Raw genomic sequence first — 27,694 nt, 5'->3', positions numbered from 1 at the left:
ACACACACACACACACAGGTGCTGGTCCAAGGATGTCTATCTGGTGGGAGGGCAGGATGTAATGGTCCGGTCTGTGGCCCCTGTCGCTTTTGAATGGGATGAGGAGTGCCCCCTGCAGCCTGATATGTACTACTGCTTGGCTGAGCTATGGGGATGGGTTAGGGAGCTGTCAAAAATCACTCTGGAATCTTACATGTAATTTTTATTGCATCATAATCTGAGAAGGATGCATTTACTATTTCTGCCTTTCTACATTTGACTATGATGTTTTTGTGCCCTAATACATGGTCAATTTTTGAAAATGTGCCATGTACTGCATGTGATGGTCATGAAAAATTTGGCAACAACAAAAGTTTATGTATACCTTTTTCATATATTTATATACCTGGGGTCAAGTAAAAATTTCTCTAGGGATGATCTCCATTTGGGGCTTCTACACGGCCTCTCTAGTTCTATTCCAGACACATGGAATGTTTGTTTGCTCCAGTTTGGAAAGCAAGGCAGAAGGCAGAAAAGTATCCAGTGCAGAGCTAATGTGCATGTGTACATCTAGACTCCCCCCTGCCAAAGCATAGAAGAACATGGTATTTTTCTTTTCATTTTTCTCCTTACTAGAGATGCTTGCTTCAATCTTTTGGTGAACACTGCAACTCGAAGTCAATCCAGAGGATTTGGTTCTGGTCTTGGTTCTGTCACATTCTCCCTGTGTGATCACTCCCCTTTCTGGGCTCTCACTGATAAAGCTAGAGTGTTAAGCTAGATGACTTCTAAGGTATCTTAGATAATGGCAGAAATGATCTGCTGCCTTATCTATTCGCATATGAATAGCTAATAGGCCAAAGAGATATTGGGGGAAAAGGAGGACATTTCTCCAACTTTTGAATAAAGCTCCAGGACTTAGAGCCTGAAGGACTTTAGGAATCATCAGATTCAGTGCCTTCACTTTACAGATGAGGAAACTAAAGCTGAAGGCTAGAACAATAACAGATAACAGACTGTGTTTGAACCCAAGGGCCTGGCTCTACATTCAGTACTTCTCCTACTTCTCTATATTTCCTTCATCCAATAATCTTAGAGATGTAGGGCTACCTGAGAAGATCTAGCAATTCCAATTTTGAACCCTTGTTTTTCTTTGAAGATGTTATGCAGAAGGACAGATAAATCTCTGGGTAGCTGTTAGAACCAACCTCTTGTACTTTAGACAGTGGTCTTGCAGATTTCTGTAGCCACCCCATTTCTTCTATGAAAGGCTGTAATTAACTATTATCGTGAAATTCCTGAAGAACAGAGATTCTACATTACAGTGGCAGCACAACTCTACAATCTGTACTGTTTATGAGACATTTAATAAAGTTTCTGTCTAAGAACAAATGAATCTGGTTTCAGTTATAAGCAGAAAAATTTTCATGACACCAGCCTGCCTTTTCTTCTTCCTTTGAGGCTGATCCCAACCCGCAGGGAACAAGGGCTTTAGAGCAGGATTTCTTAAACTTTTTCCACTTGTGATCCCTTTTCTTTTTTTTTTTTGGTGAGGCAATGGGGGTTAAGTGACTTGCCTAGGGTCACACAGCTAGTAAGTGTTAAGTGTCTGAGGCCGGATTTGAACTCAGGTCCTCCTGAATCCAGGGCCAGTGCTCTATCCACTGGGCCACCTAGCTGCCCCCTGTGATCCCTTTTCAATGCGGAAATTTTTACATGATCCCACATATATAAATATATGAAATAGGTATACATAAACTTTTATTGTTTTTCCAAATTTTTCATGACCATCACATTCAGTTATGTGACCCCATATGGGGTCACGACCCACAGTTTAAGAAGCTTTACTCCAGAGAAGGGATTTCCTAAATTCATTCATACTAAGATGTAAATGACTAAGTGTGACCAATTATCTGCAACACGGTACAGTGGAAACTGCCGCAGCTCCAGATTCAGATAACTGAGGTTCAAATCCTACCCTCTAATGCGTCCTATGTCTTCGATTCTGAGAAAATCGCTTCCCTAAGCCTTAGGTTTTTTTTCATCTTCAAAATGAGGGATGTGGAGTAGTCTTTGAGGTCCTTGCCAGCTCTATATCTGTGAACCTATGATGAACATCTAATTGCTATTTTTCTATCATTAGCAAGCAGAAAGAGATAATGTGTACATATACACACACACACACACACACACACACACACACACACACACACACACACACCCCACCTCCAAGGAGGCCTATTTATTGCCCCTGAACTCAGCCAACCCAGTATATGCACAAGGTGGTTGTATCAATACCATACTTCATTCGGTCTTCTTTAGGGCAAGGAAGACATTCTAATTTTCTCTGTCAAGGTCAAGGCACTTTTCAAGGCAAACTTCCCTTAGAATAATTAATTTATTTCCTTGGAAACCTTGATTTACATAAACTCTGAGTTCTTAAATATCAGGTCAGTATTCAAGTCTACTTTGAAAATGATCAGACCCTACTAAAATAGGCTGCTTCCTGCTCAGCTCCTCAAGTTTATACAATTTTAAAATGAGGCTGTTCCATGCTTTTTAAGATTGTTAGTGGTCCCTCAGCATACACAGGGAAAGAAAGTGATATTTATCCCAATGTCAGTGCCTATGTGTCTCCTCAGACTCAGGTTTATTACTAATTAGTTAGTATGATCCGAGGATAGATTCGAACAACATTTGTGGCTGAGGTGGCAGCCTGTTGCTAGGGTGGCCTGATGCTGACATCACTCAGCTTGCTTGGGTCATTTTGACCTTGTGGACTTCAGAGTCAGACTGTGTGCTATTTGTGTGCATTCTCCAGTTTTCTCTCAGACATCCTGACAAGAGCATGCCAGGAGAGAAAACCAGAATCTAACATTCTCCTGGTCATTTACCAAGGCCTACAAAGAGTAATTTCTTTTGGCTTGAATTATGGAGTCAGGAAGATCTGAGTCTATGAAAACTCAGGCGCTAATTAACATAGGACCTGGGGTAAGACACATATCCTCTCTCTGCCTCAGTTTCCTCCTCTGTAAAATGGGAATGATAATAGCACCCACCTCACAGGGTCATTGTGAGGATCAAATGAGTTAAATTTGGGAAAGTGCTTAACATGGTGCCAGCACATAGTAGGTGTTATATAAATGCTAGCCCTGCTGCTGCTGAAGGTGATGCCAAGAGGCCATAAGGAAGACCTTCAATTTGCCAAAAGAATTCCTTGTCTTCTGAGTTCACCCTTCTTTGCTCATTTCTCTAACATGCTTTCCCAATGGCCTTTGTTTCTTAACAATGAAGGTTTTTTTCTGTCAAGGAAGCCCCAAGCCTCAGAGGCTCCTGCCAAAGGGAATTCCTGGACAGAAGTTTGGTCCTCACACTGAGAGGGCAAAGGAATTATTTAAATATCTCTACACATATTGTTTGCCCATCCTCAACATGTACATATTTGGCATTTTGAAAAATGTTTATATGTGTTTAGAAGTATTAATAGAAAGATACCAAAGAATCCCCAACACTTACGATGGTTACACATTAATGAATTAGATGGTTTAACTATCACAACTGGAGCCATTCAAGCACTTTTAATAAATGTGCTGGTAAAGCAGAAACTAGAATAAAAATGTGCAATTGCTGGGTTCTCGCTTAATTATGCAACGAGGAGGAATGTACTTTGCCTTCGCGGTCTGCCTTGCACACGTTCACCTTTTTGATTTCTCATCTTTCTAGTGGGAACACAGAGGCTACAAAATTGAAGAGGGTTTGTTTGTTGATACACACCCCAAACACTGTGAACAGCATTAACATCAATGAAGGGCTAAAATAGCTCAAGAAATTACAAATATTTCTTTGAATATATTGCTAATGAGGAGGCTCCCAAAGACTTTTGATGGAAGCAAATTTAGTCTTAGGGGAATGTCTTCAGATCTTCACTCTAACCCTACAGTTAAGAGTGACTTCCAATCATTCATTTGCAGCCAGGAAGACTGGGAGTATAAGTGGCATATATGACATATACTGGTTCTGTGATCCTGACCAAATCACTTAACCAGCCAGAATTTATGCCAAAAAGCAATATTCCATTCTAAATAACTGACTTTTTATTTTCTATTTTATTTCATACTTATTTCTACCTCCAGAAATATGCCCATAGTAGAAGCAGTATCTGCCTTACAGACTAGGGTAGTTTTTCCTTTAAAAGTATTGAATCTACCTTTTTTTGTTTTGTTTTGTTTTTGGTGAGGCAATTGGGGTTAAGTGACTTGCCCAAGGTCACACGGCTAGTAAGTGTCAAGTGTCTGAGACTGGATTTGAACTCAGGTCCTCCTGACTCCAGGGCCAGTGCTCTCTATCCACTGTGCCACCTAGCTGCCCCTTCCTTCAAAAGTATTAAAAGAGTCCTTGAAACTAGACTTTATCAAGAGACTAAGCCTTGGGCAGGTTACTTAGTTTCCTAGAGGCCAAAGTACAAACTTGCCCACTAAAAGGAAGGAGTTGTTTTCCCTCAAGCTAGACTAGATTGCCAGCATGGCTAACAGAAACCCAGGGAAGCTGTAGTCAACTTAATAAATTCCGTGTCCTTGTTGAGTGTCATTTTCATGACTATATAGGGGAAAGAAATCAAACCTGTGATTTCACAGGGAGAAGAAGCTCCCAGTGAGGAACTTCCTTATCATTGGGGATGACATACTCCATGCTTAAGAGCTATATACAGCAATGAGAGTTACACAATTTGCCAAGGGTCATAGAGCCCAAATTTGTCAGATATGGGATTTTGAACTCAGGTCCTGGCTCCAAGGTTAGCTCACCACCTACCATGAAACGTTACTACTCTATGGGAAAGTAGGCTTCCTTTTATAAACTGTCAGATAGATTGTGAGTGTTTCATTTCATTCCAGTTCCTAAAGAGAAGCAGCAGACTGCCTGAACAAGGCCTGACCTCCTTCTACATTTGCTAGTTGAGTAGTCATTTTTTTCTCTTATTTTCCTTTTTCTACTGTCTAAAATGCTTCTACTGCTTGCTGCCTTTCTTTGCTTCACTCAAGACACAAGTACAAAGAGTATTCACACTCCTAGTCTCATTCTGACTGGTGCAGAAGTTTTGACCCACTCATTTCGAACCTGAACTGGATTTCCCTTCTTCGGGTGATCTGACGGCCCAAGAGATAGATCAGTCTCAACTACCCTGGTAACTGGGACCACAGGCATGTGCTACTATTCCTGGATTGCTGTTACTCTTCAGTACCATCTCTGATGGTGAGATTTTGTGTGCTTTCACTCCTGTAGGAGTTGGAAAACATTCTGAGGGGTGTCAGAAGTGCCAAGGTCCGTCCATCGCATGTTTGATACAGATGTCTTTTATGGGTCCTTGTGATTCCTGAATATTTCACTGATCCTGTTTCAGTAATATAGCTCCTTCCTAGCCAATGCAATGAAAGACCCCAACAAACCAGCAAATGTTCCCTGGGGGATCGTTGTTACGCCATCCCTAAAAAGTAATCACTCTACAGGCACCATGCTAGTGGGCTGACCTGGAATTAGCAAGGTTAGACATCGGACAACAGATATATAGTCCATACTTAAAACATTTATTGTTTTGTAAGACCTACTCCAGCACACACTCTGCTGACATTGCCTTGTGGAAGCCAGGATCACCCTTAGTTCATGATAACGCACTGTAGGACTTCAGTGAAGTAATTTAATTTGGCCTTATGAAAAGCCATTAGGTGGTGAACTCCTTGAGGGCAGAAACTATCTTTTGCTTCTTTTTGTATGGGCAGGGCTTAGCACAGTGCCTAGTATACAGTAAATGGGGACTTAATAAATTTTTATTGATTGATTGGTTATCACCACAGGTATTTTAAAAAATAGTTCTGAGGCAGCTAGGTGGTTCAGTAAATGGAACATTGGGATTGGAGTCAGGAAGATCTAAGTTTAAATTCTGCCTCAGGAACTTATTGCGCATGTGACTCTAGGCAAGTCATTTAATCTCTCACAGCCTCAGGTTCCACACCTGTAAAGTGAAAAGGTTGCTCTGGATGGCATCTAAGGCAAGAGTTCTTAATCTGGGCTTTATGGACAGATTTCAGGGCTTCTATAAATTTGGGTGGGGGGAAAAAACCCACATCTTTATGGTCAATAACCTTTGATTTCCTTTGTCATCCTCTGTATTTTATTTTATGCATTTAAACATGTGATTCTGAGAGGAGGTTCCATAGGCTTCACCAAAGAAGGGGTCCATCAAACAAACAAAACAAAACAAAAAGCACTCCAGCTCTGAGGTCTCTTCCAGCTTTTACTCTATGATCCTATGGTCCCATATGGTCCCATGATCTCTGCACACAGGTAAACACCTGCTTCTTCACTAGCCTTCCAGGATATGATCCAATGAGCTGAAACAGATTTGTAGTTGCTGGATTCCAGGAATCTCCTTAAAGAGAAGCAGCCACTATTGACCAGGTTTCAGCCTGGTCTGTTATTTGCGGGGCAGGGAACTTCCTGGTTACTCACCCTATTCTCTATCATAAAAATGCAGTGACTCACATAAGTAGGATATAATCACCTTTCACCCTCTGGACATGTGGCAAATGTTTTTTCTTGTCTTGTAGCCCTCTGTGGGTACATCGATGTTGGTGATATCAATCTCAGAAGATAAATTCTTCCATGTCCTGATTATGGGAAATTCTTTTTGTCCACTCCCTGCCATGAGGTGACATGCACGTGGGACTCAGTACAAGCTCTTGGATGGTGACCGGCAGTCACTTTGATCTCTCCTGGATGAAGGCTTCATAATGCTTCAGATGGTGATCTGGGCAGCTATTGTGATGTGTGGCCCCATCTTTTTTCAACCCTGAGCATGAATTGCTATTACATGCCAACTGAATCCACATGGCTGAACACTTAGGGAAAGTGTTTATTTACAGAACTTATTTTACTAATGCATAAGAAACACTGGCAATATATAGAGATATAACTGTCAAGGCTCCTAGGTATGTGAGCACACACCTCAGACCAGCCCCACCAAGAAAAAGAAGCTGAGGAGATAGTGAAATGTGACGGCTTCAGACCAGGTATTTGCAATCTAGTCTAAACGAGTCTGATAAGGTTTGACCATTGAGATGTAATTTCTATTGCAAATATAAATAATCAGGCAACTGGGAGAGGATTCTGAAAGTCCAAGATGCTTAGATGTGTTCCTTCCATGACGATGACACTCTCTGTGGTCTTCCGCATTCTATTAACCATCAGCTTTCTCCCACTGTCCACCTCAGACTTTTCCTCACCCAACTCTATTTATGATATCAATAATTTTTCCTCATTGCAATAATGCCTAAAATTAGTGAATAGATGTCGTACTGAGCTTTTCTCTGAATTACTTCCAAAAATATAACACTCTGTATCTTCTTATTAGCTGGCCTACTAGTAACACTTAAGATAAGGCCAAATGGTGCCATTTTCCTGACTGGTTTTTATCCTGTTTCAAGAAAAAAAAATTATTTCCATTCCCCTTTCCTCATTGAGTTGCATCATTTTCCCTTTTGCTTTCTTTCTAAAAATTCTACCCTATTTACAGAAAACTCACAGATATCTAGGGACATTATTACTGTGCCAAGATTAAAAATTACTGAAAATGTCACACACTCCAAAGCTATATTTAGGCCACAATTGAGACTTGACGTATATGAGTAATGCAACCTTTCATAGTTTTGGATAAATTTAATTCTCCACACTATAATTTCCTCCAACATTCCAAGATGTGAAGGCACTAAAGGGTAACGGAAATGCAATGATTAATCTGTTCACAAATTGTTTCTCTCAGTGAGGTTCTGAGCACTTCCTTAAAAACAAATTTGAAGTAGAATACAAAATGCTTTCAAGGTAGAGGAGGAAGAAAATTACTTATCTAATAGTTCAGGTGATGGATGAAAACATGCTGACAGACATGGGAGACTGTAGAGGGATCCAATCTAGGAACTACAGCTATTTCATTCTCCTTCATTTATGTCTTCGAGTTCAACTATCAGGCTAATGTGATTGTCAAACATTAACTAGAGTTCACTTCACACAACTCATGTTCTGAAATCTGATCTATAAATTTAATTTTGGTATTACAAATACCTTAAAATTGTATAGAGTCGGGCAGCTAGGTGGTGCAGTGGATAGAGGCACCGGCCCTGGATTCAGGAGGACCTGAGTTCAAATCTGGCTTTAGACCCTTGATACTTACTAGCTGTGTGACCCTGGGTAAGTCACTTAACCCCAATTGCCTCACACACACACACACACACACACACACAATTGTATAGAGTCATTAAACGTTTCCAAAGAGTTTTCACAACTATTTTCTCATTTTGTTCTTGCAATGTCTCTGGGAGAGTGGTTGAACAGGTCACAGGATGAGAGATTTAGAGTTGGGAGGGAATGTAAAAATGCTCTAGCTGAGCCCCCTCATTTTACAGATGAAATAACAGAGAGAGGTTAAGTGACTTTCTCTGAGGTCACACAGGTATTAAGTGGCAAAGCCAAGATTTGAATCAAGTCTGTTTAACCACAGATCTAATCATCCCATGATGCTGGGCACTATAGGAGATGTGTACAAATAATTATGATGCATGAGAAAATATGGCAAGTACAAAGAAGTTCAAGGAATGTATTATAAGAGAAGGAAAAGTCACTTTGGTTGATAAAGGTGAGGAAGGGGGGAGGGACTAGTAAAGAACAAGAGAAAATCCACTCAAGAGAAGTCTGTGAACAAAGTCAGAGAAGCTGAGGGGTGCAGGGCAAAATCTCCTAAAACTTTTAAAGCAGTAATATTAGAGGGATTCCTGTGAATTTATAATTATGCTAATTTATATATAATATAAATGTTATTAATATATAAATATAAAATAATATAATACAAGGCACAGAATTTATATTATATTATAAATTTTAGGCTATATTTACACATAATATGAATTGTGGAGTTTATATTATATATATTTATACTTTATATGAATAAAACATTCTCAACTATTATACCCAGAGCTGTGTAAATACCACTAGAATTGAAGCCATGAAACATCTGGGTTCAAATTCTGACTTGCCAACTAAAAATAGGGGAAATGATATTTACACCCCCCTACCTTATAGGGCCATTGTATAAAAAAGTGTCCTGGAAGCCAAAACTCATTATATATAAATGGAGTTATGTTTATAAAACAAAAAGCTGCCTGACATAGAACGTAAGGCTTCTTTTTCAGTGAAACACACCTCAGACATAAACAGCTCTACTTCCTTATATTTCCTAACAGGGTTAAAGTTTCATGTTGAAGAAAGTTTCATAAATATAAAAAAGTGGAAAATGATAAAAAATAGTTGTCCTCTTACTGGATGAGGCTTTTTTTTTTTTTCCTTTTAATGATTTTTTTTAAAAAAGATGCTCAAATTTTAGATCTAGAGGGTATCTCTGGGTGGTAGGGGCAAGAATTCCAGAGACAGCTGAAAGAAGGTCTATGCCTTTAACTTCCCACACCACTGGGGCCTGAGTCATGACGGACAGGATCCTCAACTTTTCTCTGTGGTACAGACAGTGGAGATATGTAAAAATTAGAGCCAGAGATGAGAGGAAGAAAATAAAGAGGAGACAGACCCATCAAGCCCTTGGATCACAGGAGCTATGGGAAAACTCGAAGGATCCCCTGGCCCCTCCTTACCTATGTGCGTCTGGGCCATGACATCAGCCAGCCTGTGCGCGGCCCCACTGCCTCCACTTTGTGTGGAAGAGGAGGACGTGGTGGAGGTTGTTGAGCCATGGATCGCTTGGCTGATCCAGTGTTCCATGTTGATGCTGCCTTGGCTGGAGGTGGGGGTTCCCTGGGAGTCGCCCTGTACGGAGCCTTCATCCTCTGAACCAGAAGAAGTATCTACATGTGGAAATAGACAAAGGGAGAGTGAGTAAAGTGACAAGGACCAGATATTTTTCATGGACGAGAGAACCATATCCAAACTCTTTTCTGTGGCCGAGGCTCTTTCCCTGATAAATGAAAGTTAATATCGATTTCTTACCTCCGAGATGGCTTACAATTTTGTCCTGTGTGTAGTCATTTTCACATTTTCCCCTATTAGACTGTGAGGGGGCCTTTTTCTTTGAATCCCCAGTGCTTAACGTAGTGCTTGGACCATAGTAAGAGCTTCACAAATGCTTGGTTGACATGACTCGAAAGCACCTACCTCTTGGTACCATCAATAACAAACTCTTCCTAGAAAATCCACCTTTCCTCTATATACTTCCACATAAAGAAATGGTATTACAGAGGCATTCCAGTGTACTCTCCCTATCTCTTTACTCATTCAGTAAAAAACAAAACAAAACCAAACAAAACAACAAAACATTAAGTACTGACTCTAGGTCAGGCATTGTGCTAGTTACTGGGGATGAAAATACAAAGAATGAAACAATCTCTCCTAACATTATCACACCTCTTAGTACCATGCTTTGTACTTCTAAGGTATTCTAGTAACCAGTTCTTGACCAACCAGTTGATGCTAACTCTTCCAGTCCAGCAAGAAATCCAAACACTCGGGTAGTTTATACTAAAGGTTTCTACTTAACCCAGTATCAGATTTAAGTTAACATATAGGTCTCCAGAAGACAGGCACAACGCAGGACCATGAAGGTCTACCACTTTTTAAACTATAAATTAGCAATCCCTAGTTTGTGTCTCCTATAGAACCACAAATAAAAATGACAGACATCTTGCCCCATCTGGTAGGAATGTCAAGATGTCAACATTTCCCTTCAATTCAGCACCCTTTTATATATCGAGTTACTTGGGGAATAAGGAGCTGAAAAAATTTATGGAAAACTATGTACTGCTTAGTCAATGTACACACAGATGTGATCCAGCTATAAGCAATAGTGTTTCTATGACTTTTATTGTAAGTTATTTTTTTAAATCAGCATTATTAATTGTTAATTATGATTATAATATTCATGTATCTTGGGAGTTGTCCACTAAAAAACAAAAGCAAAAACACAAAAACAAAGCACAACATAAATTATAGCCCCTGTAAATTATTTTTATGTGCCAAGCTGACCTAAGACAGAGTTAAAGGAATCCTTCCCCAAGGAGACAAATGGTTATTCAGAGTAAGCTGAGCAATAACAGCACTGGGTGGATAATACCCAGAAAAGGAGACAGTGGTACAGAAGCCATTTATTCCAAGCAGAGTCTCACATGTTAGGTTTATTCTGTAATGAGCAAAGTTGTAAAGGTCATCGATATCCCAGGAAAGAAAATAATGCAAACAAATGGAGGCTGGATTATGCCTTAGCAGATGTGGTTATAAAATGCTCAGAGCAGTACTGAACACAAAAGAGAGCACTCAATAAAATTTTTGGATAAGCATGATGGTGATCATGACATGTAAGGTTTTTCAAAGCCATCCCATGTGAAATCAACACCATGACTCCTGCGTGACTGCCACATGACGAGAAGAAATGCTTGTTGGTTTGGATTGGATTGGATGGATGACAATTTGCAAAATTATTCATGCAGAGAGCATGGAAATGCTATGCAAATAATCAAATGCAAATGTTACAGCCAAAATAAGACTCCCACCCAATGAGCCTGCACACTCTCAAAGATAGCTAAAAAATACAAGGATTTTACCTTTTGTCAGGATGATTTATCAGTGTTTATGTGCTTGTGCATGTGCATGTACATATGCACATGTGATACATTTCTTTATGAAATGTATATATAAGTATGTAAATGATTATATAAATACAGAGATAGTCAAAAGTAGATTAACTACATATTGTTTCTTACATTTTGATGCAGTTTATGTTTTCCTACAAAAATGTTTGTAGAAAAGGCCCATGTCTCCAAAGCTTGCTTAGCCTTTTAACTATTTCCCATTTTTTTCCAGCTTAAATCTGTTTTATCCCTGCAAGATACTTTTGTAATCTAACACTTAAAAACAACAATAATGATAAGTTTACTTTGCATTATAAATTGGGAAAAAACATGGGAAATAAATTTGTTATAAAATTAAGCATATTAACTACACTTTGCCATATGCTAGAACAATATGTTTATAAATAGGCAAAATGTTTGCTATAAAGACAAAGAGAAATAACGAAAATCATGTCCTTAAAAGAAAGGACCATTTGGAGGCTCCCATATAAACCATAAATTACATGGAGGTGGCACTGTAAATTTGATGTAGCCTTACTTTTTAGGTCGTATAAGTTCAGATACGTGGAGATAGAATGAGGACAACTAAAGTTATAAATATGAACACAGTGTTGGTTTGAGTGAGTCCTATGTCACTTTTCTCCATACAATTCTAGGTGCTAAATTATAAATTGCAAGAGGAGAGCTCAAAACTCACCCATTTCCATGTAATGCTGCTGTTTCACTATTCTTGTAGTTCCTTATAATTTTCCATGGAGAAAAAAAAAGGTGGGGGGGGGACACCCTGTATACCTTTGTACATATGCAAAACAGGTCAGCCTCCACAAGCTAGAGTTAAGGCAATTACTTGGGTACTTAGGAGGGGGGAGAGGCATGAAGTGAAAAAAAATTCTGTATTAAAAAAAAAAAGATAACAATTCATCAAGCAGGTTTGGAAGTCTATCCAAGTCACATATTTGGTGGCTTCATTCAATCCATTCAAAACAAAAAAGTAATTATTAAGCACTTAAGATATTCCAGATACTACATTAAGCACTGTTGATATAAAGACAAAAACAACCTTCAAAGATCTTCTGTTCTAATAGATCAAATGAGATTGATACCGTGAAAAGCACTTAGCACAGTGCTAGGCACAAAATGAGTGCTTCTTAAACATTTGTTCCCTTCAGTGGAATAAAGGCTTTTAAAAAGGATGTAAAGACTGGTCATTCTACCAGGAGGTGAGTTTCAAGTGAGCTTTTGAGCCCAGTTATAACATGTACTGTGTTCTTGATAAATATTGTAAAATTCAAAATTATAGCACCAACAATTTGGAAAACAAAAGAAATCCTGTGTGAGGAACCCAAAATCGATTGTTTTTTTCACCATATCTCTGACTGGCCACACCTATTCTCTTGAGAAAGAAAGACAATGGATGAGTGCATTCACTTACCTGGAGGTGTGTAGGCATCCATTGAGGTCTGCACAACCAGAGAACGGCGTTTTGGAAGGCATTGGCACAGCCATTTTCCTTTCTTTGTGTTTAGCCAGGGCCGCTTGGACAGCTTCTGTATGCCACATCTGGAATAATATAAGATATTTGATTATTTTATTATGTAGCGTAGTGGTTTCTATGGAGCCTATGCTCCTGGCTTTGCCCCCTTTTTTCATGGACCCTTGGCTGCTTTCTTTGCCATATTTAGTCCTGCACCAAAGAAGGGTGGGGAAAGAAAAAGAAGAGCAAAGTTTACTTCAGTCACTTTTTGCTACTCAATGGAAGTTCCATTAAAAAGTAGACAAAATGTTTAGTTCTTGATTCATCTAGAGATTTAATTTACCCAGGTATTTTGAACCATTATTACTCATCAAAAGATGATTATATTTGTAAATTGCTCAATATTGCCTTTATTTGGATAAATAAATCTTCCTCTTAAATTCTCCCCATGGAACTCATTTTTCTAGACCTGTGCACCAATTTCACAAACATTATGACAGACAGGAAGGTCATACATAGGGTAGAACTCTGGTTCTCTAGTTAGGAAGATATAAATCCAAATCTGGACTTGAGACACAGAACAGCTGTGTGACCTTGGGCCATATCACTTTAACCTCTGACTACCTCAGTCTTCTCAACTCTAAAATGGAAAGAATAATAACACCTACCTCACAGGGTCTGGTGAGGATCAAGTGAAATTATATTTATAAAGCATTTAACACAATATCTGGAATATAATTAGGTGCTATATAAATTCTTATTCTCTCCCCTTCACCCCTGTGAGTTTTCCATTACATTTCTCTGGGGAGGGGCAGCTAGGTGGCACAGTGGACAAAGCACTGGCCCTGGTTCAGAAGGACCTGAGTTTCAAATCGGCCTGCAGACACTTGACACTTACTAGCTGTGTGATCCTGGGCAAGTTACTTAACCCTCATTGCCTGCGCAAAAAACAAACAAACAAACAAAAAACCAAAAAAACCACACATTTCTCTGGGGACAACTGTCTTTGGGTAAGTGAACATTAGTTCTTCCTTAATGCCCTTCGTACATGGAATAAATTATTTTTAGCCTTCAATAATCTCCAATTTCATTCAATTAGATAATTATTATTAAGTGCAAGAGAAACAGTTTTAAAAAGACATGGTCCCTACCCTCATAAAGCTTAGAGTCTATTACCAAACTTCTTATAATACATAGCTACAATACATGATAGAGTGAGAAAGGTATCAATAGAGACAGCACGATATAAAGTCCCAGGTCCAAAGTGGGATAGGGTGGAGAAGCAGTAAGATAAAATAAAATCCCTATTCTTTTTTTTTGGGGGGGGGGCAGGGCAATGGGGGTTAAGTGACTTGCCCAGGGTCATACAGCTAGTAAGTGTCAAGTGTTTGAGGCCAGATTTGAACTCAGGTACTCCTGAATTCAAGGCCCGTGCTTTATTTACTGTGCCACCTAGCTGCCCCCACAATCCCTATTCTTAACAAGCTTATAGTATAATAAGAGGATAAGAGACAAATAATTAAAATACAGGCTCAAAAATGATTAAGTATATAGTAGAGGTCAATGGCCTATGAAACTCAAAAGAGGAAAAGATGATATCTGGCTGGGTAGATCCTTCATAGAGGAAGTAGAACCTGAATTATTTTTTGAAGGATGTCAATGGGCAGGAGTTGGAGTGAGGTACTCAGCTTCTTGACATTCTTCCCAGAATGGGCACAAGGAACAAACTACACAAAGTCACAAGGGCAAAATAGTGCAGAGTGGTTAAACATGATAATAGGTAGTCTGGGCACACATTACCTGTAGCATAAAATGTCCAAAAGGAAGCACCATAAAATGTGGTTTGAAAAGGGAGTTTGGAGCCCTGACAGGGAGGGCCTTGGACACTAAAGTGAATATCCTATATTGTATTCACCAGACTAAGAGGGACATTGAAGGATTTATAGCAGAAGGGTAATGTATCCATGTATGTGTATTAGATTAATTTAGGTAATTTATAAAAGGTGAAGTAGAAAGGAAAGAGACTTAAGGCACAAAGACAAAAGAAGCAATAAAAAGTGATTAGAACCTGAACTACAGTGGCAGGAATGGAAAGAGAAAGAAAGGAATGGGCATGAGAGATATTCTGGGGCAGAAGGACTGGCCTTGGCAATTCCTAGCATAAGACTATTCAAGAGAAGCTACTCAATAAATTCAATGACAAAAACATTTCCATGTGAACTACGCCCGAAGCAGTGTGTTATCTTGTACAATCTTGCTGAGTAAGAGATTTTGACAAATGGTGCCCAATTTGATCCCTCTATCCTTACAGGAGCTTCCTCAGTGAGGAGTAAGATTAGCTTTCTTTTTTACAAATTTCCTTTCTTCTTCTTTTTTTAAAAAATACAATTTTTTATTGTTTTAACTGAAATCACCACCCCAGCACTTGAAGCCTACCCCTAAATAGCACCTACAGTAAAGGTTATAGCACAAGCAAACTGCTAATTCAGCAGGTAAGCAAATTAGACAGTACCAGCAGAGATACCCTTGGTACCCCCCAAAGTAATGAGAATATGACGTGCTAGATAAGAGTTAAAGTACACCATTACAGGTTAAATAGTTAATACTACCCTTCCAACAAGCCCCAATGCTAGATAGAGAACGTCAGCACAGTAACTAACCATAGCCCTACATAACTGAACTTTTTTTATTTTAAGGAAATAAAAGGGAAAGAAAACGTTTTGCAACATGTCCATGATTAATGTAAAATAAATTCTTTGTATGTCTTTTTATTTAGGAAAATAATCATGCTAAAGCAAGTTGTACTTTATATAGATTTTTCAAAGGAAAAGAGATTGTGCTTTTTGAATTAAAAAAAAAAGATAGGCTATCTTCCAACCTCCTTGTGGAATACAGTATTTCTAAACATATTTTCTTTCTAATGAAAGCCAGGTAAAAGCATTATGAATCTAGAACCTGAAATTATTAGGGTAGCCTTGGTAATTATCTTGTTAATGCAGATTAATGATGAATTAATGACAAGTGCTTAGAGAAAATTAATCTGTGAACTGTTATTAAAAAGTGAGAATACTACTAGATTCCTGACAAAGAGGGGGAAAAAAACCTTCAAATCTACATTTTATCATGCTTTGCCAGGGAAAAATTACTTAAAATAATTGGAGGCCTGAAGCATGAACCTAAGGGCTGAAGTCCTTACTGTGTTTCATTTGTATGTATGTTGCAATTGTCACTTGAAGCAAAAGATGTAATTGCGTAGGTTACATGCTGACTTTCATTATGTCCATGCGTTTCAGATATTTTTAGCCCTAATTTTTTCAATTTAGGGGTAGACTTTGGAGACAGATTTTAATCAATGTTCATACACTGACCTGTTCCAGCTTCTTTAGCATTAACTACTCATCCCCAATTCCCTACCACTCTTCCCCTGGCCTCCATGATTAAAAGATGGTAGAATTATATCACAGCTACAGCTTGCTGATCTAATGAGATTGTGAGGTATTGCCATGCCACAAAATAAAGATAATGAATCCAGAAGATAAAGGAAAGGAGGAGAGAGAGTAAGGAGGGAAGAGACAGAGGAGGAATAAGGAAAGGAGAGAGTAAGGGAGAAAAAAGGGGAGAAGAACAACGGGAAAGGAGAGAGAGAGAAAAGGAGAAAGGGAAATGAAAGACCAAACAATGCTGAGTTGACATGCTTCCTTACAAGAAAATTCTCTCTGGTTACTGAAAAAGTTCCTTGTTCAAGGTTCAAAAAAAAGACTCAAAAAAGGCTCAACACTTTGGTATTTGTCCAAACACCCTAACTCTGTAAAAAGTTACACAAAGTGCCCTTATATATTGTTTTCCTTCGTTTCACAAATCATTTTTCATGAAGTTCCTGAGAACTGGGTATATTCAAGCATTTACACTGGAGAGAATGTGGTCAACCAGCTGGTCCCTGACTGAGGGGGGCAGGAAAGTCATTTAGATTTTCTTGTGAGTGTTTTTTTTTAAGTTGGAAATCTTGAGAACATTTTCCCCAGGGTGAAATTGTGGTACCTCTGGCCAGGAGCAAAAAGGGTCATAGGAAAGGGCAAGGTCTGTGGGAATGGGAAACCCATAACTGTAACAGAACAAAAACTTGAGTCTTATTTGTATCAACTTCATGACAATTGAAATATTTACTTCATGTTTTATGTAGTTTCTCTGTCTCTTTTTTTGTTCCAAGAACACATGCCAACAGAAAGAAATATCCATTTGAATATAGAACACTCCTCATAGATTATAGAGGATTGCCCCTACAATTTAGTCTTTTTATGTTTTGATATCTTATAAAGACAAATTATACCTGGCCCAGTTTGAAGCGAACTGATTCAGAGGCCTGTCCTTTTACCCAGTGTATCAGTCTTTTAATTGATGTATGCGATAATGGTGTTGATAAGAAGGTTAGGGGAGGCTAGGTGGCACAGTGGATAAAGCACTGGCCTTGGATTCAGGAGCACCTGAGTTCAAATCCAGCCTCAGACACTTGACACTTACTACCTGTGTGACCCTGGGCAAGTCACTTAACCCTCATTGCCCTACAAAAAAACCCAAAACAAACAAAACAAGAAGGTTAAACATAAATATCATAATTACATTGAACTAACTTCCTTCCTTCCTTCCTTCCGCTGAGTTCTGTGTGCTGTGTGTACTGCCTCTACCCTGACCTAGTCATGTGTTACTGGCAGCAAAAGCAATATAACACATCCCATACTCATGTGAGCAACCACAAACACTCAGCCACTTATTTTGTTCACTGTTGCCTCTGACTCATGCTACAGAATCCCAAAATCAAATCAGACTTGCTAAAGACTCTGAAAACAAACCTTTTGCTTGTGATCATTTTGGGATTGGGGAAGTGGGGAAAGGGACATTTAGATGGCTTGTGTTGAAGTAGTGAAATCATTGTACTTTCAATTTCTACAATTGGTAGATGCAATTGGTAGTCCAATTTACGACCAAAAGTATAGCAAGAAATTTTCTTTTAAGTGATGCAATGGCAAAAACATTAATAAAATGCAATAAAATATTGATCTGGAGAGCCTATGCTATGCCTCTGGCCTTTGGTTTTCAAAGATGATGGCCACAGAATGACAGTGTTAGTGGGTTCCCATGTGGAGCAGGAAAATCTTTGAATAAGTGTCCAGTGATGTCAGTGGCCAAAGGAACATATTACATTTGTTAAGAGATGGTCATGGGGGCGGCTATGTGGCGCAGTGGATAGAGCACTGGCCCTGGATTCAGGAGTACCTGAGTTCAAATCCAGCCTCAGACACTTGACGCTTAGTAGCTGTGTGACCCTGGCCAAGTCACTTAACCCCTATTGCCTCACCAAAAAACAAAAAAACCAAACAAAAAAAGAGATGGTCATTATCAGGTCAGCCCTAAAAGGGCCATGAAATTTTTGACTGCAGTGATTCTTTTTTTAAAAAATTTTAAAATATGTATTTTTATTAAATATTTCTCAATGACATCAAAAAATTTTACATTTTTTTTAGAATTTGGGGTTCCAAATTCTCTCCTCCTTAAGAAGGCAAGTGATGTATCACTTTTACATGTGAAGTTATGCAAAACATGTCCATATTAGCCAGACTACAGTGATTCTTGAAGATTGTCTACTAAATTGCAAAGGGGTTGCAGTCTACATTATTGCAGAGAGGGCCCACATTGGTTAAACTACCGAGTCATGAAGTATAAATAATGTTGATATTAGTGATTCCATTATTCAAGTACTAAGGTAGATTCACATGTTTTAACAGAGTTTTAGAGTAAATTGATAGGTTTATGGTTGGGAATAATCACTGAGAAGCTTCTGTTTAATATTGCTCTTCATGATCTGTGATTTCATAAGTATGAGGAACTCCAGTGGGAGATCTCAAAACATCTATGAAATAGTAGGTAAATTGTGAACAGTGGCCTCAAAACACAGAAGTTAAATGACTTTCCCAGAATCAAACTATTACTGTCAGCATCAAAACTTGAACCCAGGTCTTGCTTAAGGCAACCTAGTACACAATTCGCTATGCCACACTGCCTCAGACATCCACAAAAAAGAAAAGCACGTGTGACCGTTCTTCTTGGGTAGGGAAAGAGCTAGCATCAATCTTTTCTTTCCCCATCCCATGTGTAGACATGTAGTGGAATGTTTGGGACAGAATTGGAAACCTTTCAAGACAGATGTTAGCCAGAGCTATGTCCTAATCCAGTGCCATTCCATCAAATCTAGTCATGTAGACACCTAGATGTCTGTCTCTAGTCTAGTTCCAAGGACATATGATCAATACAAATGCCAAGTTCACTGCCCTGTGTTTTACTAAAAGCCAACAGTTAAGATTCAGATTCATTTAACACTTTCAAAAAACTTTGACTTGCTTAACCGATGGACTGCAATGTCCAGAATTATAAATTTGGCACCTCTCATGATATACCACTGGAATCCAAATCCATTGCTTATAAAATGATTCATATTCCCTACCACAAGTAAACACATGGTTTTGTTTTTTCCAACTTCTGCTTTGTTTTCATTTAGTTCTTTGTTTTCCAAGTGATGACTACATAATTTTGATTAAAAATACAATGAAATAATATTCACAATTCTGCTGAATATGAATTTAGAAGTGTTAGATAAGAGAATATATAGACATGTACACATATGTGTGTGTGTGTGCATGTGTATATGTGTATCTATAGGTATTGAGTGTGGGCAGAGGAAGAGCCAATAAGAATGCTCCCCTTTGATTATACAAGGATACTCTGCCTTGGCTCTATGCCTGCCTATGGATCCATCCCTATTCTAATCAGGCCTGCTCCTCCCCTGTCCATCTCCAATCCAGTTCATACATTTCCTAGCTTACTATAATATGCCCTTTGGAACTCCTGTCCTATTCTTAATAATCTTCCAAACATCCTTAAGTTTTTCAAACAATATTTCTCCTACTTCCATGTTTTACTCCAAAGCTGGCTATTATCCAAAGTTGCCACAGCCACAGATCATACAGGATTCCTGAGTCAGAACCTTAGAGAACATTGAGTACAACCCTAACATTTTAAAGACCAGGAACTGAGCCCCAGAGAAGTAAAATAATTTGCCCAAGGTCATATTGCCTGGAAGTATAGAGGAAAGATGATCAAGAAAGACCTGAGATTTGGAGTTAGAAAATCTATATTGGAACTCCAGCTAAGCTACTTACTACTTGAATGACCTAAGGCATTATTAGGTCTTTTCTCATTCTGGGCCTTAGTTTCTTCAACTGTAAAACAAAGGGGTTTGATTAGATAATCCTTAAAACCCCTTCAAGCTCTGTATCCTATATATTCTTTTTTTTTTTAAGTGAGGCAATTGGGGTTAAGTGACTTGCCCAGGGTCACACAACTAGTTAAGTGTTAAGTGTCTGAGGCCAGATTTGAACTCAGGTACTCCTGAATCCAGGGCCAGTGCTCTATCCACTGCGCCACCTAGCTGCCCCTATCCTATATATTCTTGAAAAAGTTGTCCATGTGTGAAATGGCCAATAAGTACCACTCTGGTTTCCTATTAGTAACTAAAGAGGAATTGAGAGGAAAAAATGATCTCCATGTATAACTGAGGGAGTTCCTCTTAATTTTAGTATAAAATGAAGACAAAAACTAAGATGAAATTCAGGGGAGGCAGAGCTTCCTTGATCTTAAGGCAGGTCTCACAGACTGAGTTGTGACTGCCTTTGTGGCTCACCTGTGGTGACATTCTCATGTAAGGGCTGTAGTCCCCTGGGTCAAGGCCTTACATTTTCCAGGTGTCCTTTCTGAAAATGGTAAGACTCAGGGAAGAAGCTTGGAATAGTAGGTAAGACTTCTCAGCTTGGAGTCTGGGAGATCTAACTTCAAATTACTAGCTGTATGACTTAGGGAAAGTGATTTAACTTTTGTGTATTTCAAGCCATTCCCCAGATTTCATTGTCACAAACAGGATGGGATTTCTGTTAGTAGAAGTAATCCCCACACCAGGAGGTCTGAAACAAAGGTCCTTCTGCAATAGAGTCTACGTTTCATTAATATCCCAGGGATGTTAAGATGTTAGCATTCATTAGAATTCATTCACATCTACTATAGTGTATAGGTTGCCCAAACACCCGACTGGCCATTTTCTTACTGAAGTTCCCTTTTTGTTTAAATTGTTGAAACACTGGCTAATTCTGGAGTTGTGGGATTGCTACTGGTCTTTTTTTGAATCTGGGGGATCCAGGCTATGCGTGGCTACCCAGGCTATCATCAGCTAGCTACCCATGCAGCTTGGGTACATGAGCCAGCTAGTAACTCTTCATGTAGTGAATATCCTCAAGTCCATTAACTCTTCCTGACCTCAAAAGAGTTCTTCATTTGTCAAGCAATCACAGGAAAAACTTAATCCATTGCACTTTTCACTAGGTGACAATGGATTTCTGTTCTTTACATTGGGTGTGTCCGGATTTGAACATTTGTGCCCCATGGTCACATCATTAGTAACTAGGGTGAATGTAATGGAGAATGACTTAGGCTAGCTCATTCTTCATTCATACTCTTTTCTTGCTAAAGAAGTTGTGTAAGGTAAACATACTACTCATATGCCTCCTTAATCTCCAACCCATCTATATGTACTCTATTGCCAAAAACCAATGTATAGGCACTTTGTTTTTCCGAGTGTTTACTTCTAAGCCAATCAGCTCAGATTCCTTCTATGATAGTTCAAGATTTTCTTTGAGCTCTGAGATGTTATTTGCGCAAAAACACAGTTATATGCATAGATCAAACATGGGGGAGGGTGGGTTCACTGTTCTAGGACCATTACCTTGTCTGCATTACTCAGAAGAAGTAATGATTTTTATATAGTTTCATTTTACAGATGCAATGGTCATGGATGGTAGCTTCTATTGACAGGAGTCTGACTCACTATCTGACCTTGACCAGATGAAATCAGATTGTGCTTGGTGTTGTTGTTGTTCAATTGCTTTTTAGTTGTGTCTGACTCTTTATAACTCAATGTGGGGTTTTCTTGGGAAAGATACTGGAGTGGTTTGCCATTTCTTTCTCCAATTCATTTTACAGATGAAGACACTAAGACAAACAGGGTTAAGTGGCTTTCCCAGGGTCACACAACTAGTAAGTGTCTGAGTTCAGATTTGAACTCAAATTTGAACTTAAATTTAAAAATTTAGGGCAGCTAGGTGGCGCAGTGGATAAAGCACCAGCCCTGGATTCAGGAGTACCTCAGTTCAAACCCAGCCTCAGACACTTGACACTTAACCAACGGTGTGACCTTGGGCAAGTCACTTAACCCCAACTGCCCTGCAAAAAAAAAAAATTATCCAAGAAATAGAGATGAGCATGCTTCAATGGACTGTGACCTTGATTTATTTAAATTGCAGTAAAAACCTAGAGGCTTCTAATGTAGGCTTCATCGGGAAAATGGTCTGTCCAAAGGTACACTTAATATCCAAAGGATTTTGGTTTTGTGAAAAAGAATTAAAGAATACATATAATACTCTTTGGAACTCAGTAACAAATCATATAAAGCAAAGGACTATAACCAAAGGAGGACATATCACATGTTAAAAGTGTTTTTTCTAAAGATGTAAAAAGACATAAGGCTAAAAAAAAAAGATGTAAGGTTTATTATATGTCAAGAAATTTATCTTACTTTTCCCCAATTAATTTATATACAACTATGCCACCTCAAATGATATATCCTGTCACTTATAAAGAAAAAAAAGGAAAGAAGGTATTGTTGACACTTGAAAGAATATTCATTTGCCAGAGAAGGGCCAAGGTAAATATTGATGTTTAAGGTCACAGGATGATGGGATCACAGATTCAGATCTGAAAAAGGCCTCCAGGGATAATGACTTAAGTCCAACCTCCTTATTTTTCTTATCTTTCTTCCTCTCTTTCTTCCTCCCTCCCCCCCTCCTTTTTCTCTCTCTCTCTCTCCTCCCTCTCTTCAATAAACAGACTGAGGAGTCATGGATTATGTACAATTTTAGTCATGGTCACAATAATACAAGACAGGCTCATTTGGGAACATTGCCTCAATCTAAGAATCTTGAGGCACTATCTATAGGTTTCCTTCCATACAAATTCTTTCAAATCAATTACATTTTAAAAGTCTGACACTCTCCATTGAAGTTCTATATTGATGTGTCTATTGATTGCATCATAGGGGTGATCCTAATTTCCTTGAAACTACACCTGGCAATTCTAACCCAAAATTGTCAAAAAATTGACAAAGCCCTTTCTTTACAACATCCCTATAATGTAAGTAGTATAAACATCATTATCCTCAATTTAAACATAAGGAAATTGAGACTTGGAGAAAAGTCACTTCACTAGTGTCAAACATTTGAGTCCCAAGTCTTTTGATGTCAAATCCAGAGTTTTCCATTGTATGAAGCAGCTCTCTCTATGGTATTGAAAACTTGGAGAAGGGTTAGGGTGAGTTGGTGCCAAATACAGATTTTTCCTACTTCATAGTTCTACTGATGGTCCTTATTACTTAGGGTGAACCACAGACCAAATTATCTTATAAACATCAGAACAGATTGCAAAAAAACCCTTCTATTGCTATAAAGAAATCATGCCACACTGAACAAGTTGTGGTATGTGAATGTAATGGAATTCTATTGTGCTGTAAGAAATGATGAACAGGAAGATTTCAGGGAAACCTGGAAGGACTTGCATGAACTGATGATGAGTGAGATGAGCAGAACCAGGAGAACATTGTACACAGTATCATCAACATTATGTGTTGATCAACTGTGATAGACTTGATTCTTCTCAGCAATACAATGGTACAAGATAGTTCCAAAGGACTCATGATGGAAAAGGCTCTCCAAATCCAGAAAAAAAGAAAGAACTGTGGAATATGAATGCAGATTGAACCATACTATTTCTTTTGTTTTTGGTGCTGTTGTTTTTCTTTTGGGAGGTTTTTCCTTTTTGCTCTGATTCTTCTCTTATAACATGACTAATGCAGAAATATGTGTAATGTTATTGTACATATATAACCCATTTCACATTACTTGCTGTCTTGGGGGGGGAGGGAGGGAGAAAATTTTGAAACTAGAAATTTATAAAAACAAATGTTGAAAACTAAGAAATCATGCCACACAATCTATAGAGGCAGGTACTTTCACAAAATTAATGAATGAAAGCAAGTGAGTTGCTGTTACAAAATTTGAAATTAATTAAAGCGCTTGATTAAATGCCTCACAAAAAAACTTCATTATAAGTGTTCTGTGTATACTTTTAAAACAAGCCATGCACAAGAGAAGCTATAAGTGGGTAATAATAAAAACTAGAAACCCATTCCTTTTGTGTATGAATACAGAAGTTATCTAAAATATATTTTAAAAAATCTTTCACAGGGCATATATAACATTAATGAGATCTGCTGATATGCCTAATGTGCCATGTAGTATGAATAGCAGTGAGGGCTGAAATACAAGAAAATTGCAGTCTTAAAACTAAAAACAGGGAACAGGAGAGAAACCAAATATATCCTCTCAAAACTGATGCAAAAGACTGTCTTCCTGTTGGACTTAAGAGAAAAGGGATAGTCATTTTTCTACTATTTAAGAGAATCGAAGAAGATATAGCACCCCAAAGTATTCTAGACTGCATAAGAAAAGACAGAAAAGTGCCAGTTTCTGTCAGGTTATAAACTGTGTTTGGAATAAATGATCTCAATTTGGTCTGCTTGGAAGCCACAAGATATTGAGAAATGGGAGGGAAAAAGTCTAATACATAAACAAAGGGACTGTTTTATCAGTAAATATTACTTGTATACATCAAATATCTTTAAAATTGTCATGTGTAATCTGGTTTCCCCAATGATGGTGACAGTTTCTTTATAACTTAGAGAACAAGTGCTCATTCCAAGCTTCTATGGTCAGAATATTCACCTCTTTGTGGTTAGCCTGGTGATGGGACTCTCTAAACTTGACCATTTGGACAACAAACATGTAGACTGTCTTCCACAGGGTCCACTGTTAAGGCCTTTCAAAGTCTGTAGGACCAGTCAAGGCATCTGCTTCAATGGCATAGACTTAGGAACCCACAATTTCAGAGTATAACTTTAACATAGGATCAAGAAATATTAAGGAAATTAAATATTATAATTCAGGCAAGGAACTAATGGAGAAACATAACAAGAGCACATTTTTTTTAAAAAGCACAGATTTTAAAGGATTCATTAATTCAGGTAGCATGGCAAAGAGTTTTCAACTTTCTTTGTTGGAAAAGGTTAACTCAGTGAGTTAGAACGCCATGCTACCAAAGGCAAGTCAAAGGTTCCATTTCCATGTGAGTTACTTGGCTTCCCTCTCTTTCATGTTCACAGACTGTACCTTTCACTGGCCAGTTGGCTCATAGATACTTCCTGCTGCTTACAAATGGGAGTGGCTGTTAGGAACTGTGGGTGGTTCACATATACCACAGTTACTAAAAACAGAAAGGAAGCCACTTAAAACACATAGTTGGTGGAGTAATCCCATCATCTTCATTGATAAAGGGGAGACCATTATCAGAAAAGGACAGTGTAACCAAAAGGATAAGATAATCATGACCTCCTCATGAATTGTGAGGAGCCCCCAAAACAAATTAAAAACCAGGTGAGGAAAGCAACCACAGAGAAAAACAAATGTAGCAGTAACTCTGCACAAAAGGCTTCTTTAAAAGTAGTTCAACATCAGGGCGTGCTCTGCCTTCTGACATTGATAGCTGTGTGGTGTTATGAAAAAGGTGTGAGTGTGTGCTTGTGTGTGTGTGTGTGTATGTGTGTGAGAGAGAGAGAGAGAGGGAGGGAGGGAGGGAGGGAAGAAGAGAGAGGGAGGGAGGGAGAGAGAGAGAGGGAGGGAGAGACTTGGGGGATGGAGGAACAAAAGAACAAAGGGTGGGCAGACATAAAAAATATTCATGCACAGTACAACTGATATTTCTACTTCATGACCTTAGAGAGTCTGTGTTTGAATAATTTCACATTTGTACCACAATATTTTAATGGCAAGGCACCAGAAAGCAGAATGTGTGAATCAAGGCAAGTGGTAATGAGGGCCCAAGTAGAGTGATCACACTGTGAATGCTAAGGAAGTATCTATCACACATGAGAAATACTGTGGGCTTAGAACAGAGAAGATTTGGTGACGTATATACAGACCATGTGGTTAGAAGAGAAGGAGTCAGTGATGATGATAAGCTTATCAACAGCCTGCGTAACTGGGGGAATGATGGGGACATTGACAGAGAAGGAACTTGGGAAGAAGAGCAGAATTTCAGATGGAAATGATAAATTCAGTTCCAGGCATGAGATGCCCTGGGACAGACAAGTAAAGATGGTTATTAGGGATCTAGAAATGCTTAACAATCTATGAATTTGAAGAGAGAAAGGCCAGGGTTATAGATATAGGTATAAGTTTTGGAGTTGTCTCAACTGACATAAGAATTAAAAGGAGTAGAAGAGAAGGGGAGGGAAATGGAAAGGAGCAAGGTGTAACGATTGGAATGACGCCATCTGCTGGAGACTTACTGTAGAAGAGTTCCGCCCATGAAACGAAGGTCTTTGAGGACAAGACCAGGAGTCTTTTCTTTGGCATCAGTAAGTGACGTTGGGTAGTGGGAGGAAGAAGGAAGAGACTGGCGCTCGGGGCTCTGGTGGAGAGCGGAGCTAAAAATGTGCTCTCCCTTTAATAGATAGGAATCTAGGCCTTTTCTTCTCTTTACCAAACTCTTATTCTCCTTAATAAATGCTTAAAAGTCTAACTCTTGCTAAAGCTTATAATTTATTGGTGACCACTCATTAGATATTTTAGACAGTTTAGCTAGAATTTTAGCCCTTAACAAAGGTTTGGGAATCACGGAGGCAATTTTCAAAACAGTATAATGAAAGACTCCCTAATAGTTAGAGCTGGGGCAGCTAGGTGGCGCAATGGATAAAACACCAGCCCTAGATTCAGTAGGACCTGACTTCAAATCTGGCATCAGACAGTTGACACTTAATAGCTGTGTGACCCTGAGCAAGTCACTTAACCCTCATTGCCCTGCAAAAAAAACCCCCAAAACCAAAACCAAAATAGGACCTAATAGTTAGAACTGTCCAAAGGTACACAGAATTGCCTCAGGACATAGGGCATTGATTATCACCAAAAGTATTAAAGGAAAGGTCAAATGACCACTTGACAAGCTTGTCATTGATAGGATGCCTTTTCAGTTAAGACTTGACAGAAAGAAAAGGGGTTCACCACAGCATTTTTTCAAGTAGCAAAGAACTAGAAATAAAGTAGACAGCCATTGAGTGAAGACTGGTTCAACAAATTATGATGCACGAATGTGATGGAATAATATTGTGTTATGAGAAACAAAAAATATGATTATCTTTATAATGGAAATACTTAAATGCACAGTTGCAAAATGAGGTAAGAAGAGTCCAGAAACAGACAACTACAACAATGTAAACTTTAGATTGACTTGCCCACAGTCACACAGCTAGTGTCAAGTGTCTGAGGCCAGATTTGAACTCAGGTCCTCCTGACCCCAGGGC

The 27,694-nt window shown here is 38.7% G+C and overlaps 1 protein-coding gene across 1 annotated transcript in view; it reads right to left on the bottom strand.

Moving 5' to 3' along the window:
• The window catches only part of DIP2C (disco interacting protein 2 homolog C), a 604,567-nt gene that overhangs the window by 215,263 nt on the left and 361,610 nt on the right, over positions 1-27,694 (bottom strand). Inside the window, 3 exon segments of the mRNA XM_043967134.1 lie at positions 9,669-9,878; positions 13,087-13,138; positions 13,140-13,214. Of these exon segments, the coding sequence (XP_043823069.1) occupies positions 9,669-9,878; positions 13,087-13,138; positions 13,140-13,214 (337 nt within the window).

The sequence above is a fragment of the Dromiciops gliroides genome, chromosome 5 (genome assembly GCF_019393635.1).
Source record: "Dromiciops gliroides isolate mDroGli1 chromosome 5, mDroGli1.pri, whole genome shotgun sequence".
NCBI classification, from domain to species: domain Eukaryota; kingdom Metazoa; phylum Chordata; class Mammalia; order Microbiotheria; family Microbiotheriidae; genus Dromiciops; species Dromiciops gliroides.
This window is presented reverse-complemented; position numbering and strand designations above follow the sequence as displayed.